The 15,396-nt window shown below is 39.8% G+C and overlaps 1 protein-coding gene across 3 annotated transcripts in view; it reads left to right on the top strand.

The window, feature by feature from the left end:
• The first annotated feature begins 3,378 nt into the window (after positions 1 to 3,378).
• Positions 3,379 to 15,396, top strand: part of FBXO10 (F-box protein 10) — a 49,284-nt gene continuing 37,266 nt past the window's right edge. The window contains exons 1-3 of one of the 3 annotated variants that reach the window (XM_087716298.1): positions 3,379 to 3,628; positions 9,548 to 10,138; positions 10,957 to 11,814. In XM_087716298.1, coding sequence (XP_087572424.1) covers positions 9,554 to 10,138; positions 10,957 to 11,814 — 1,443 coding nt within the window. In that variant the 5' untranslated portion in view covers positions 3,379 to 3,628; positions 9,548 to 9,553. Of the gene's footprint in view, positions 3,629 to 5,451; positions 5,997 to 9,193; positions 10,139 to 10,956; positions 11,815 to 15,396 lie in introns of those variants that run through there. The other 2 variants (XM_087716299.1, XM_087716300.1) reach the window with 2 other exon arrangements.

Below are 15,396 nucleotides of genomic sequence, written 5' to 3'. Positions count from 1 at the left end.
GATGTGAATTTGTGTTTAACAGAAAATTGTTCCACTACTTCTGCAGAGCAGTCAGACAAAGAATTAAGAGGCTCCTGGCCCTCCCAGATGGCCCTTTCTCATGACATTTGTTGAAATGGACATGCATGCAAGCAACCACAGACATTGTAATAATGTTAGTCTTTAAAAGAACCATGAAACCACACGCTCCATTTACATTAGTTATATGCTTCTCGGGAAATGATTGTACAAGAAAAAATTATAAATACGCAATAAAAATGATTTACGAGACTGAAAAAATATAATGTGTCTTATTTGCTTCTTAGGAAAGATTTCTAAAACATGTCCTTAATATCATTTATTTGAAATTGCTTATGACAATGAATAATAAAGCTACTATTAGAGGAGCCTGTGTGTAGAAATGTATTTCCCAATGTTACTTTCTACAGCATCACCCCAAAATAATATATAGTAATTCTTTTTTTAATTAAAAAAAATGAATTACTGTAAATACTGATTTGTTCCCATAAAGTAAATGCTCATCTCTGATTTCTAAGCAAATAATTCATATTTTTTTTAAATCCAGAGATGTCAGCTATTGTTTCACATGAGGGGAGGGAAGGAAAGGGAAGGTAGAGGTCTCAGCCCAAAATCCTTCAATCTCATTTCTTTTTACACAATACTGTAATGCGTATTTTTTAGAAAATGGCAGTAGAAAGTTCATCAAAAAAATAACATGAAGAAATACACATATACAAACAGACAATGCCCAACAAATCCCACTTCATAAAAAACATAAATAAACCAAGAGAATATGAAGAAAAAAGGTAGCTCCTTAGATCATGATTATAATACAGTTCCTGAAGTATGTAACCATTAAAGGTTGTTACCTTTTCCCTACCATCTCTCGATGGCTGCAGAAGGCCCATGTTATCCCCGAATTTGATTTCAGGGTGGTTTATAATCAGATTTGCATGAAAGACCAGAATATTAGCTCCCTGTTGTACTTATAATGGGTAATTTGCAGTAATGTTATTTGGCTGAGGGGTTAGTTTGCCAGTTTTCATAAAAGAGATAATTTTTTTTTTATGATATTGTCCTTGTTTGGACAATTTGGTAATTAGAGGAGCCTCCTCTCCACACTGAAATAGAAAATGGATCTCATCAGTTCCTTCATTGATACAACCTTTATGCTAGAGGTTCCTTCCCTGTCGCCCCCCCCCCCCATCATACCTCCCTTTACTGTAATCTTAATGTATACCACTGTAGGAAGTTATCACCCAGTCCTCTCCCAGAAAAATGAAATATTCTAGGAAATATTGAAACTGAAGAATATTTCTCTGGATGTGAAAAGGAAGAAACATGTTTTTAAAGACAGAATAGCTCCCTATAGCTTCCTGCCAATCCCCACATTGTCGATAGGCCATTAAGAAGGCCAAGCTAGTCAACTTTACATAATAAAGAGTTCTCCCCTTCAGCTCCAGGGGGATGGGATTAAGGTATGATAATATTGGCCCTTTACCCAACTCACCACATGACATCTGAGAACTCAACCACCCTGGATTCAAAACACAGCCTAGAGTTGCCCCTGCATGGCCCCATTGGAGTCTGACAACCAATCAGAATACAAGATCAAGATCAAAGACCAGAGGGGGATAAAATCAGGGACTCAGCATCTCACCCCTTCCCTTTTCTTCTCCACCGATATTGAAGCATGTGATCACTTTTTCTGTTCAGAACTCAAGCCATGTGATCCTGTCCACCAATAAACCATCTTTCCAAGCAGCCTCCATGTCTCCAGTGTGTTTTTTTCCCCACTTGGAGGCGAACCCAGAAGGACATTTCTTTCAACACCGCTCCTCTAAAAATATGCAATTGAACTTCAGGAAAGCTGTAAAAATGTACAACTAAAAGGTTCTTTGCACCTCACCTGGACTCTGCTGCACTGCCACAAGGGAGGTACACTTCACAGCTTGGGAACCCTGAACTATGCTAATTTTCAGAAAGGTCTTTAGATTATTTGAATTACTATGTTTCTTTGAAAAGGGTTATTTAAATTAAGTATACTATATTCTGTTTGGAGGGGATATATAAAATGGTAACTAATTTTATTATATTAATTATACTGTGTGATTTGGCTTTCCAAAAAGTGATTCTGCTATTGATGAATGTAGGAGATTTCAGAAAATCCAAGTCTTGTTGCCATGCTTGAAGTCTAATGCTTGCATTTTCACCATATTTTTCCCCATTGTCTTTGTGTAGAAACATTTGTAACTAAGAGCTGCATTCCAGCCACTCATAATGTTTACTTTATAAGAATGCTGCAGGGCTCAAGTGAGGCTCTGAGAGGTAGTCTTGGAAATAAAGATGTGTGACTGAATGTTGTTGGTTTATATTATAGCAGTTTTTTATTTAAGATATATCTCTTTTAGCTTTAAAAATATTTAAAGAGAGTTTAAATCAATGTGCAAAGGAAGCTTTGCATTTGAAGGCTTTGTCTGCATGTTAGAGACTTAAAAGGCTCATAAGTACAAAATGCATTGTATTAGTATCATGTAAAAACAAGGGGTCACTAAGATCAACACACCAACTTTATGGGATATAATCAAACAAAAAACAAATGCAAATTCTAGTCAAGCAATCTTTCTTTCTCAGTATTAAAGTTAAAACATTTTACTAAGAAACAAAGTTGAAATAAAATTATAATTATTGCTTGTATAAAACAAAGAAAAATATGAGGACCTCCCTAAAAGAAATGTCACCTTATTGATAGAAAAGGTCATGTCTTTACGTTACCCATTGCACCTATCTTGCCACTGTCAAAATACTTATTTTGGATAAACTATACCGGGGTAGTCAACCTTTTTATACCTACCGCCCACTTTTGTATCTCTGTTAGTAGTAAAATTTTCTAACCGCCCACCGGTTCCACAGTAATGGTGATTTATAAAGTAGGGAAGTAACTTTACTTTATAAAATTTATAAAGCAGAGTTACAGCAAACCCCTACCGCCCACCATGAAAGCTGGAACGCCCATTAGTGGGCGGTAGGGACCAGGTTGACTACCACTGAACTATACTATCCCTGTGAGCACCATATGTTTATAGAACACAATAGAGAAAAGCATGTCTTATGAATATATTTCAAGCAAACTTTATTATTCCAGTTCTGCTGGTACTGTGTAACCTTAACCTGAGCAGCTTTTCAACTTTGCAAATATTTTTTAAATTAAATCCCTTCAGCACATCTCAATGCACGTTTACTTGGAAACAGAGACTTCCAGGAGTTTTTAGTCTGGGGCTGAAACCCCAAAAGTGTAGGTTTTACTGCCATCTGGTGGCCTCTTGGGGACCCCAGAAATCATGTGATCCCTATGCTAGAGCTACTGAGCTGAGGAGATGATCTCCCTTTTCCCTCCGCCTTCCTTCCCTTGTAAGATCTCTATGATCTGAACGCCCGTGCGCGCTGGAACAAGGGGAGTGGCTCCCGTCCCCGGGTGTTTTCCTTCGCGCTCGCACTCTAATAGACGCGAGCGGAGTGGGTAGGATGCTGTGGGAAGGCGAGGCAGTGGATTCCACCTGAACCATAAAAGAAGGCGGGCTCCGCAGAGTTGTGATCGGGATCGATTTGTGGCTATGCTCGCTCATCTGTAAGTCCCATGGAAGAGAGTGAGACTTTGATTAAACTTGCCTAAGGATTGGCTTGCAGAGTGTATATACTTAAGAGGTTCCTGCTATTGATATCCTGGTGTGTTAATTATTTTGGATTAATGCCTTCTTTTTTGAAGCTTAAAAAAAAGGTTAAAGCTTTCTTGCTGTTGTGTATGGGATGGGAGCAGAAGACAAGACTCCGGTCAAAAAGCATCTTATTGATTCTATAATAATCGTGCCACAAAACTTTGGGAGGCTGGCTTTCATTTACTCCGGGGGGGGGGACATTTTTAAGAATGGGCAATGCAGAATAGTTTCTTCTGGGACCTTTTGCCTTCCCCATCTCCACTACTCTGGTGGGCTCTTTGCTCAAGCAGATCTGGATCTTAGGGTCTAAGCATGCAGGGGTTGAATTCATTTTAAAAGTGTTTGTGTGCTGTCAAGCTGTTTAAAATTAAGATGCCCCTGAGTAGATCTGGAGACTGCAAGAGTGTGTAGTTTTCCTGGATTGGTTTAAAAGCCCAATGATCATAACAACAAAATGATACTTTCAGCATTTTATAACAAATAGTTTGTATGATAAAATAGAAGCTAATTCTTATATGTTACCTTCCATCAGTAGAATAGAAGTCGTTGGTGGAATGAATTTACCTCTTTCCGTCTACCATCCAAATCTGCAGATATGGGTGATGTTTGGTGCAAGGAATAGATCAGAATGGGATGGGGAATTTATGGGTGTTTTTTTTTTCAAGTGAAATTGAATTTGGTTCACTGCTTGTTACTGTGTTCTGGCTGATGGGCTGGTGAGCTGAACTCTCACTTCTCCCTCCTCTAATGTCTCTGAATTACATTTGGAAAAGCACTTTATATACAGAATGTACTAATTGCTTTTCAATTTCTACCCTGTTTGCCTGAAAATAAGACCTCCACGGATAATAAACCCAATTGGGCATTTGAGTGCTTGTGCTAAAATAAGCCCTCCCGTGAAAATAAGCCCTCCCCGAAAATATTGCAACACAGCAGCAGATATGAAGTGACCATGCTCACCGCCTCCTGCACCTCAAAAATAATAAGATCGCCTGGAAAATAAGGCCAAGTGCTTATTTCAAGGGTCAAAAGAAAATAAGACCCTGACTTATTTTCAGGGAAACATGGTATTCACAAATGGTGTTTCAAAAGTTTAAGTTCACAGATACACATAATTCATACAATCACAAATTAACAAAAGTCAGCTCAGAAGCAAAATACAGTGAAGTGACATATATATCAGGTCTAATTAAATTCCTATATTGCATGACAATTTTTATGGGCTTTGGGCAATAAATAAAATATGGAAATTATTTGCAGTGGAAAACCACAAACAAAATGACAAACCTGAAAAAGTAGACAACATTGTTCTGTATGAACTATTGTTCTGGATATATCTTCGGGTTTAAAAGAATGAAATCCAAAATTGTTATCCTGGGACCACCCGAAGACCGATAATTCTGCTCCCTTTTTTCCTCACAAGTAATTGAATGATCCAGTCTCATCTGGTCCAGTTGAATCTCTCCGGGAAGAAAGTAAATCCAAAACAGTGAACTGTGAAGCTGTGCAGCATCTGGTTTCCTCTGCTGTTTTGAGATTAATTTCTTGGACATGGCATCAAAGCAAATTCTCTAGCTGCAGATTAGATCCTGATAGCTGTTAGAAGCCACTTGTTTAATATATGGTCTAATTATACAGAAAGCCATTATTTTGGTCAGCTTGTACCCTCTCTCTCCTTTAAGTCTCTTGTTTGTGTCAAAAAAGCTTTTGTCTCCTGTTCTGTGAAAGGGCGAGGTGTTGTTTAATTCTTTCAGGTGTTTACCATGTTTCTTCTTCAAAAAACTTGGAAGAGAAGCCACAGTATATGTCAAAGATTTGTGAGTTCTCTCATGTACAGGGCAATCTGGAAAAAAAATCCTGGTTAGTGTCCATCCAACATTACTACTGCCTCATCTGTAGCAGAACTGCTTCTTTCCATCTGTGCTTTTGAACAGCTAAGTGTCAGGTTTGCCAGAAACCTCAAACACAAAAATCACTGGTTGCAAAGCAACGTTGTAATACAAAGCTGAATCCAAAGCTTAGAAATGCAAAGAGCCAATTCTAACGTGTGTGTGTGTGTGTGTGTGTGTGTGTATGCACGTGTGCTCTTTGAAAAGCAGACCTTTTTCAACTCAATATTCTCCAGTTGGATTAGAGGGTAATTCCGCAGAATTCAAGCAAACCTAATGGGAATTGTAGTGTGAAACGTCTACGGATTGAAATGAATTCTGCCCTAAGAACACTTTTGCAGAAGAAAAGTAGAAAACCAAGTGGCTGAAGAAATTACCTAGATAATTACAGGTAACCTTTGACTTGCAAGCATTCATTTAGTAACTGTTTAGAGATACAACGGCACTTAAAAAAGTATTCTATGATCATTTTTCACACTTATCATCAGGGGTGAGTTTTGGCTGGTACTACTGCCATTTCGGTCCTGTGTGGGCACGCACTTGATGCTCGCTGCATGCACATGCACAGTGCAATTAAAGTTGTTCTGTTCATGTGCAGAATTGAAAAACAAGATGGTGGTGCCATCGGCACTGACCGGAGAACCAGTTCGAGTGCGTAGCAGGCCTGGGTCGCTGCCGGTTCCAGCGAGCCAGGCCACCAAACCAAAACCGGTTAGGCCAAACCGGTCCAAACCAGTAGGAACCCACCCCTGCTTATGACCATTGCTGCATCCCCATGTTCACCTGCTGAAAATTCAGACACTTGGCAATTGGCTCATATTTATGACAGTTGCAATGTACCAGGGCCACATGATCCCCTTTTGTGACATTCGAGAAACAATGTCAATGGGGAAGCCAGATTCATTTAACAACCATGTTACTAATTTAACTGCAGTAGTTCACTTAACAACTGTGGCAAGGAAGGTCATAAAATGGGGTAAAAAATTTAAATTAATAACTCTCTTCTCAGCAACAGAAATTTTGTGCTAGAGTTGTGATTGTAAGTAGAGAGCTACCTGTATCTTGGACTGGGATTGTTAGACAAAATGCAAGAGAAAACTTATTTTGAATTGAATGTGCATTTTATTTATTAACTTGTTTTTTCTGTTACCATTATTATTGGAGATTTTCCTACAATAGCACATCTCTAAGTGATTAAGAAACTCATTTTGGCTGCCATGAAAAACCATTCAGAATTAAAATAGCATACTGCCAAACAGATGGAGGCAGAGCATCTTTATCTTCAAAAGAGCCATATTTTAATAGCTTTTTGGAAGATGACTAGAGCTGAGAATCTCGGGTGGGGAGGAAACTTGTTCCATATGGTCAACAGCAATAAAAAGCATGGTGTATATGAGTGTGCCACATTTTATCTTCTTTTTCTGGTAGATAACAAAAAAAATCTCTCTCTTAAGCAGATCATGTCTCCTACTTGTGCCACGTCCAGTCCTGGATAGCTGGTAAATAAGTTAGCAGAGCAGAGCATAGCATAGCATAGCATAGCATCACATCACAACACAACACAACACAACACAACATAAATATAATATATATGTATGTATGTCTCTGTCTGTCTCTGTCTTGGCACACACACACACATACACACACAAATACAAATATATACACATAGCCCAAGACAGTTCCTCTTCACTCCCCCTAGCTAAGGCAAACCAAAAGGTTGGATATCAGTGAGCCATAGAGAACCCTGTGCCATATAAAAGCTGGTGTGTGTGTGTGTGTGTGTACAATACAGTTGCAGTGACAAGTTTGCCTAGAGGTAAATATACAAAGTTGACACATTTGTACTCCTGTACTGTTTTTTAAATTAAATCAGAATCTGACCAGGTAGGGATTTTCTCCACAGTTAAGTGTGCATTATATATGCTTCTATTTGTTCTCCATGTGGCTGAGTCATCAACAGTTTTAACAGCATATTCTTCGCACAATGGTTTGCTGTTACTATTTATAATGCGCAAGATCACAAATTGCCTTTGAAAGTATATTTACTCCACAAGTTTTTGTTTTCAATCCTACAGGAGCAAATCTTCTTGATTTGAAACAGGTCTACCATCCAGCCCATCCTCCTTATACAAGTACAGAGTAGGTCTTTGAATTTTCATCAGAGATAAAAAAAAACCAAATATCAATTCAAATGTATTTCATACTATGCAAAATCAAGTATATTTAATACACCAGGTGCTCTTCTGCCAGCAGCAATTATACGTCCTGTATAATTTAAGGTGATCAATCCGTATGATCTTCATGTCTCCCATTTTATGGCAATACTGTTTTAAAGAGCATTTATAGGCTGGACAGATGTGACCTAAGGAGGGAAAAAACCTTTCTAATTTAATTTTTGCCTCTGTTTGTAGAATTTGTGTTTGAGCAAACAAACATCTAAATATCTTGGTAACTAGTTTAATTAGTAACTGTCCTGGAGAGTTTATTCGGTTTAACCATTTGGAGCCAGTCCAAAATGGTGGATACCCTGCATATTTATACTAGGATTGTACAAAGAGTTCAAAAATGTTGTTTTACATAACTTGTTGGTGCATGTGAAGCACCACTATTTCATAAAGAGTTAAAAGCAGCACATGGCTAATTCAAAGGCTTTCCCCAGTTGTAAGCCTATATGGTAGGAGAGCACAGCCTTTTTGAAGCAAAGGGAAACTAAAAAGTGAATAGAACCAGGACATAAATGTGCTTAATGGAAGTGAGTTAATTTATAGTATAAAAGTATTTGTAGAGGGACTGTGTGGCAAATTGTAGGTTTGGAAGGAGCTTGAATATCTTCCAGCTCTCCATGCAATGCAGGAATCCTCATACCATGCTGGAAAAATAGTCATGGAATCTTTTCATGAAAGAATGGAATCTTTTCATGGAAACTTTCAGTGATGGCATATCCTTGGTTTCAGGAGACAGGTTGTTCCATTGCTTACTAGTTCTCATAGTCAGTAAATTCCTTATTTCAAGTTTATATCTTCCTCTTCCATCGGTTGGTTCTGTGAGGATAAAGTTTTGAAAAAAAAAAGTTAAATTAGTTACGTTGAGCTCATCGATATACAATGAATTACGCTAAAATGTGTGTGAAACCTTTAATGGCAAGAAAAAATAAGAAAACTAGATGGATAACTCACACCAGGGAATAGGAGAGAAGATAGTAATAGACGGTTTAATTGAAGAACAAGAATATGGAGGAAAAAAGGAACTGAAAATGGAGAACAGCTAGAGGATTTAATTGGAGTAAAATAGACTGATAGATGAAATAAGGAATGATAATTTGGATTAACTTTGATGCGGAAAGAGAATAATAGAGCTGAAATTGGAACAGAATTATGATGTAAAATGGATTATATACATTGGAAGATGTAAAAGGAAAAAACACCGGACAATACTTTGTTCATAAATATGTATGTGTAACAAAAAATAAATAAATAAACTTGATAAAAGGAGGATAAAGTTTTGAGTCATACAGCCATGGGGCCACAGGAGGTGTACCCCAATATGTATGTATGTATGTATGTATGTATGTATGTATATATACACACACACACACAAATAGAAATCAAGATCTGAATGACTGTAGATCAGAAAATGCTCATCAAGACTACAAAGGCCTAGTTGAAGACTACTGTTTAATACTTCTACTAACATAGGTAAGGAACACAGAGGTTAGATGTTAACACACAATGGTGCCTGTCCGAGGTTTTTTTTTAAGCTTTCGATTTTATTCAGCCATTGTCAAGCTATAAAGTCAAATAAGCAGGGAAAAGAGGAAAAGTGATGCATTGATTTGATGGGCATGTCTCAACTCCCACCGTGTTCAGTTAAATCCAAACAATGATGCACAGAAGGTATATGATGATCTCTTAAACCTTTGTTTTTGTGCCCCACTATTCCTAGGTGATTATGGAGATCAGTGGGCTCCCACTAGAGCTGTGGCGCTTAATACTGTCCTACTTGCGTCTTCCTGACCTTGGCCGCTGCAGTTTGGTGTGCAGAGCATGGTATGAGCTCATCCTCAGCCTGGACAATACTCGGTGGAGACAGCTGTGCCTTGGTTGCATTGAATGCCGGCATCCAAACTGGCCTAACCAGCCTGGCGTGGAGCCTTGGTCATGGAGAGAAGCTTTGAAGCAGCATTACCTCTCTTCTAAAACCTGGACCAAAAACAGCCACGATCTGGAGTCCTCCAACTGCTTCTACTTATTCAGGAGGAAAAAGGACAGGCGGGTTCTTTGTGTTGGACCTGGCTGCGAGTTTGACAATCTGAGGAGTGCCTTGCTTTCAGCCAGCATGTATGACCGGATTGTTCTGCTGCCAGGAATGTATGAGGAACAGAGTGAAATCTTTCTTAAGGCTCCTGTGGAAATCATGGGAAAGGGCAAGCTCGGGGATGTGAACCTTCTAGTGAGCTTTGACCAGCACTGTCCAACAATGAGGTTATGCAATTTGGTCTTTATGCCAGCCTGGTTCACACCAGTAATATATAAGGTGAGTATGAAGAAGGATCTGAAGAAGCTTTCAAGACGGAGTTGCCTGAAGAATAGTCATGTGGGAATTAGGGGCATCTGGTCAATGTGGCAGAATCCACACAAAGGTTTTCCCAACTTGGGGCCTTTTAAATGCATGCCCCAGTGTTCCCCACCAGTGTGGCTGTTGTTTCCTGGATGCCACCAGTTTGGGGAAGGGTTCCGGGGAGCCTTGCTTGACATGGTAAACTACACCATCTGGAATTTCTGACTAACTCAATTTATAGTTGGTTTAGTTGGTGGGAATTTAATCAACACATCTGGATGGCACCAGGATAAGAAAGGTATCCTGCTAAGTTAGATCAACAGTAGACAAAGTATTTTTTTCTCAAGCATGTCACCCAGTGGTTGAAATGCAATATTGTATGCTGACTCTGCTCACAGTCTGGAGTTTGATTCTGATGGGCTCAAAGTTGACTCAGCCTTCCATCCTTCCGAGGTCAGTAAAATGTGTACCTAGATTGTTGGGGATAATATACTGACATTTGTAAACTCTGCAGAGAGTGATGTAAAGCACTATGGGTTGGTATATATTGCTATGAAAGCATCATGTGTTAGTCAGGGGAAGAACCAATACTTGTTTCATCTCTATGTTTGGTTAGGAGCTGCCATGGTATCATGGTCTCTCTATTTCATTCCCATCAGCACAGTTAGAAGATAGCAGACTAGGAGGCTTTGTATCTGTTCGCAGGCAATATTTCTCTGGAAAATGAGTATCCTCTTTGAGTGCTTTTTAAAAAATTGAAAATAGGCTTATCTGGTTTCATTCTCTTTTCTTAGACAACCTCAGGCCATGTCCAGTTTGACAACTGCAATTTTGAAAACAGTCAGCTGCAGATTCACGCTCCTGGGACTTGCCAGGTTAAATTCTGCACTTTCAATCAATCCAGCATCCATTTCCATAGCGTGGCTGTCTGTATCCTGGAAAACTGTGAATTTGTTGGCAGTGAAAATGCTTCGGTGACAGTGGAAGGAAGTCCATCTTTGGACAGAAACTGGGCCTGCAAACACTTGATCCTGTTGGCAAAATCTCGCTCCGTCTTGCTGCAGACATCTGAGCCCTCCCATTGCAATATATCAAAGTTTGAGAGCCAGGGGACTCTTCCAATTTCAGACATGAGGACCTGTGACGTTGTGGTAGCTGAAAACCCAAGTCACATATTTCCTGTTTCACAGACTCAAGTGGTGCCAAGGAGAGGCCTTGAGAAGGAAAGGGAGGCATCTGGGAACCTTAACACAGCACACAAAGAAGAGGCCATGACTATAGACACGGATTCCAGTGACAGTGAACTGAGCCTCAGCAGTGAGAATGAAGACGAGGATGAGTCGCTATACAAACTGCCTTACCAGGCTCATAGCTTGAGCCACATGCTGGCCAAGGTTGTCCATGGGAAGTCATCCACTGATGGATTACCAGCCCTTCAGAGTGACTATGAGCTAAAACCTTTGGCTCAGGAGCTGCAGCAAGATAAGGAGGCTCAGTGTCTCGCCAACACTATGCAAGGATGCCTTGTGAGGAAATGTCTTTTCAGGGACGGAAAAGGTGGCATCTTTTTGTGTTCCCAGGGACAAGCCAGAGTGGAAGGGAGCATCTTCAGGGACTTGACCTATGCTGTGCGATGCATACAAAACAGTAAGGTGCTGTAAAAGACAGGAGCAGATCTTGCATGCTACAGTTAAACATAAAGTAATATTTAATATTGGGGATGCGGTGGCTCAGTGGCTAAGACACTGAGCTTGTCGATCAGAAAGGTTGCCAGTTCAGCGGTTTGAATCCCTAGTGCCGCATAACGGAATGAGCTCCCATTACTTGTCCCAGCTTCTGCCAACGTAGCAGTTCGAAAGCATGTAAAAATGCAAGTAGAAAAATAGGGACCACCTTTGGTGGGAAGGTAACAGTGTTCTCTGTGTGCCTTCGGTGTTTAGTCATACCGGTCACATGACCACTGAGATGTCTTCAGACAGCGCTGGCTGTTCGGCTTTGAAACGGAGATGAGCACCACCCCCTTGAGTCGGGAATGACTAGCACATATGTGCGAGGGGAACCTTTACCTAATATTTAGCCATTTTTTAAGGCCAACTTGATCAGCCTTGCAATTGTACCTACAAATATTTGTGAATGTGTATTATGTTAACCTTGTAATATTTTTCTAACCACAATTTTTCAAAACAAAATGCTAAATAATTCAAAGGGTATAATTTTGGTTTAGTTTTTTAAAGGTGGTAGGAAAAATAAAAGCTCCCTGTAGATTGTTGGGCCTTATTTCATTTGGTGAGTCAACCATGATGAGGGCCTGGTTCAAAAGCGCTTCAGCTTTTGTTGCAGAATGTCAGACCACAGAGCATTTCTTCACTTATTAAATAATGTAGTTGATCTGTGAACCCACCTTGTTCATTCATCACCACTGCCTAGTGCGTGCGCATGCACGCACACGCACCCCCATACATTTACACTTTAAAACGGGCCCCCAAACTTGGCAACTTTAAGCCTGGAGGACTTCGACTCCCAGAATTCCCCAGCCAGCAGAGCAAAGCTGGCTGGTTTAAAACACCATGATTTTTGGCGAAGTGGTCATGTCATTCCTCTTTTGCAAATCTCACTTCCACAATACTGACAAATGCCTTATTTAGCGCAGGAGGCACTGTGTGAATCATTCCTCAGAGGCAGAACTTGGAAACAAAGGCCCGGTCCTGACAGCCCTCTTGGGTGGTTTCTTCTGACTGAGAAAAATGTGAGGCACCCGGCAAGAAAATTTGGATAGCAGCTGCGGAAGGGAAAGGAGTAGCTGTACAAGATTTATGCCTTAAAGCCTTCTTGTGTCTTTTCAGCCATTTGGCAGCCCTACCATTTATTGTCCTCTGTTTATAAGCCTTGGGCATTTAGAACTAGCCCTTTGCTGTGGACTGTTTGCCTAAGGATCGGATAGAGGCTCCTGGTCCTATTTATTGGGGGGGGAAATGTCGTTTGTAGTCAGTTGGATAGGTGAGAAGCAAATAGATGGAAATAAAAACCGAATCAGGAATTGTTGTCAGTAATCCTCCAGGACAATTGCAATACAATAATGCCTTGCCTCAGGCAAGCTGTGTAAAGGCTTCCTCCAGGAGACCCAGGCCTCTTATGCAGGAAAAAGCAGAGGGATAACATGGTGCCAGCTGTCTTTGGGGGTGAGGTGGCAGAGATGTTTGGAGTTGGCATGGCTTTGGAGTGAACCATTAACATGGGATTCGTATGCCGTTCCCAATGGCTGTATTGTTCTCTGGTGAAAATGGCTTGCGGTTAGGCTTACATTTTTTGTTCCTGCGTTTCAAGGCAATAATTTACTTCAAAGAGTAGGGAGAAGGCAAGGCTTTAATGATATGCTTTGATTTAGGCTTTGTTTATATCAGGTCCCATGGACTCCCTTTCACCTTGATTCGTAGTTAATTCACAGTATTTACAAGACTTAGAAAGAGCATCTGTGAGAAACTCACTCCCCCCATTCATTCTTAAAATACTTCATGTTGTTGCTTCTGATTCTGACTTTATTGCCGGGAAACCAAAGGAAAGATAGCTGCAAAGGGGAGGTGGGAAACTTCTGATATCTGGGCATCTAATTTCTGACTCATCTGGCTTTCTGATAGAGAGAGAGCGCCTGTCACAACCCCTCTTCTCTGGAATGGCATCCTTCCAGAGATCTGGATCTCCTCTACCCTGACCTTATTTAACTGGGCCCTTGAAATTGGACTTTTCTCCAGACCTAAGCTAGAATGGATGACAGGCTCATTGTGGGAATGTTTATGCTAAAAAGCTAATTTTGTTTTGCTTTTCCTAGGCATATTTCACTCTATGCTGTTTTGTATTGTTCCAAACTGCCCAGGGTAAAAGAGAGGGAGGGAGGGAACAGGGTGGATAAAACTCAATTTTTTAAAAAATCAGATTTTTAAATTTTAAATTGGATTTTTTTATTTTTATCAAATTTATTTCAATAAAATTCTTTTGGAGTAAAAATCTATCTAAAGATAGTTTTCTGTTTAAGATACATTCATAATTTAGTTTATTCAGCATGAATTGGAGCTTAGTTATGTAGCATGAGGCTGTATATTCTGCAATATTGGGACTGTCATTGAGTCAACAGCAGGTCAGAGGAGCAGCTGCTGTGGGACATAGATGACAGTTGCTCTTTAAAAAATATGATTTAAATCGAGTTGATTTAAATCAACCCTTTTTATTAGTGATTTAAATCATATTTAAATCGACTTGATTTAAATCAAATCCACTGAGGGAGGGGGGAGGGTAGTTAGTTAGTTAGTTAGTTAGTTAGTTAGTTAGTTAGTTAGTTAGTTCAGTGGTGACTGGATCACCTTGGATTCTTAAATATATTATAGAAATGAACTATAAGCTTGCTCTGAAGCTGCAGTGCAAGGAGTGATGGAGATGTTCTTTCCATATCTTTGATAGACCAACAGTATTATTGGAATTAGCAAGCACAGAGAAGCACCTTTGCTGACAGAAGTGGGGCTGTTCTTGTGTAGTAAGGTACAGTAGTCCCACATGTGTTAAATCATAATGTAATTTGTTTGGGTTGGATGGCTTTTTCTACAAACCCAATACCGACCTTTTGTAATTCAGAGTTTCTGGTTTAATGTACATGTTTTCTGGTTGTCACTGACCAAGATTAAGTAAACCATTGGCTTCATGCAATGCAAGAATTCGGCCTTAAGATGGCATTTTTTGCTGTTTCCTTTGAGCCCATCTTGATTCCAGGTGACTACATGGATCAATTCATATAGTATTTTTGGACAACGTTTCCAGGAGTAGATTTTTTCCTCTTGCTTCCTTCTTCTCAGGACTGAGAGTGACTGTCCCAATGTCACTCAGTTAGCTTCCATGCCTAAGATAGGACTTCAACTTACAATCCTTCTGCTCTTTGTCCAGTGCCTTAAAGGTATCATTTAGCTGAATCAAAATTTAAATTTTGAGTAATCAGGATAGAATGACCAATCAAGAAAAACAAAATATTCAATTTTTTCAGACTCCTATCCGAAAATATCCATCTGCTGAAATATCTTGTGTCTTGCAACTGCTTAAAAAGTTAGGAGTCTTCTCATCCAGTGCATTTCCTCCCAGCCCTGTTTTACATCTGGGTCTTGTCCCTTGAAATGGCAAACAGGGAGAAGGTTCACTGTTCCAAAATGATGAAACTGGGAACCTGAAATGAGAGAATATGCAATATCCTTTGA

Source organism: Thamnophis sirtalis, unplaced genomic scaffold (assembly GCF_051295495.1).
Source record: "Thamnophis sirtalis isolate CommonGarterSnake01/CBP01778 unplaced genomic scaffold, rThaSir2_p1.2 scaffold_5, whole genome shotgun sequence".
Lineage (NCBI taxonomy): Eukaryota > Metazoa > Chordata > Lepidosauria > Squamata > Natricidae > Thamnophis > Thamnophis sirtalis.
This window is presented reverse-complemented; position numbering and strand designations above follow the sequence as displayed.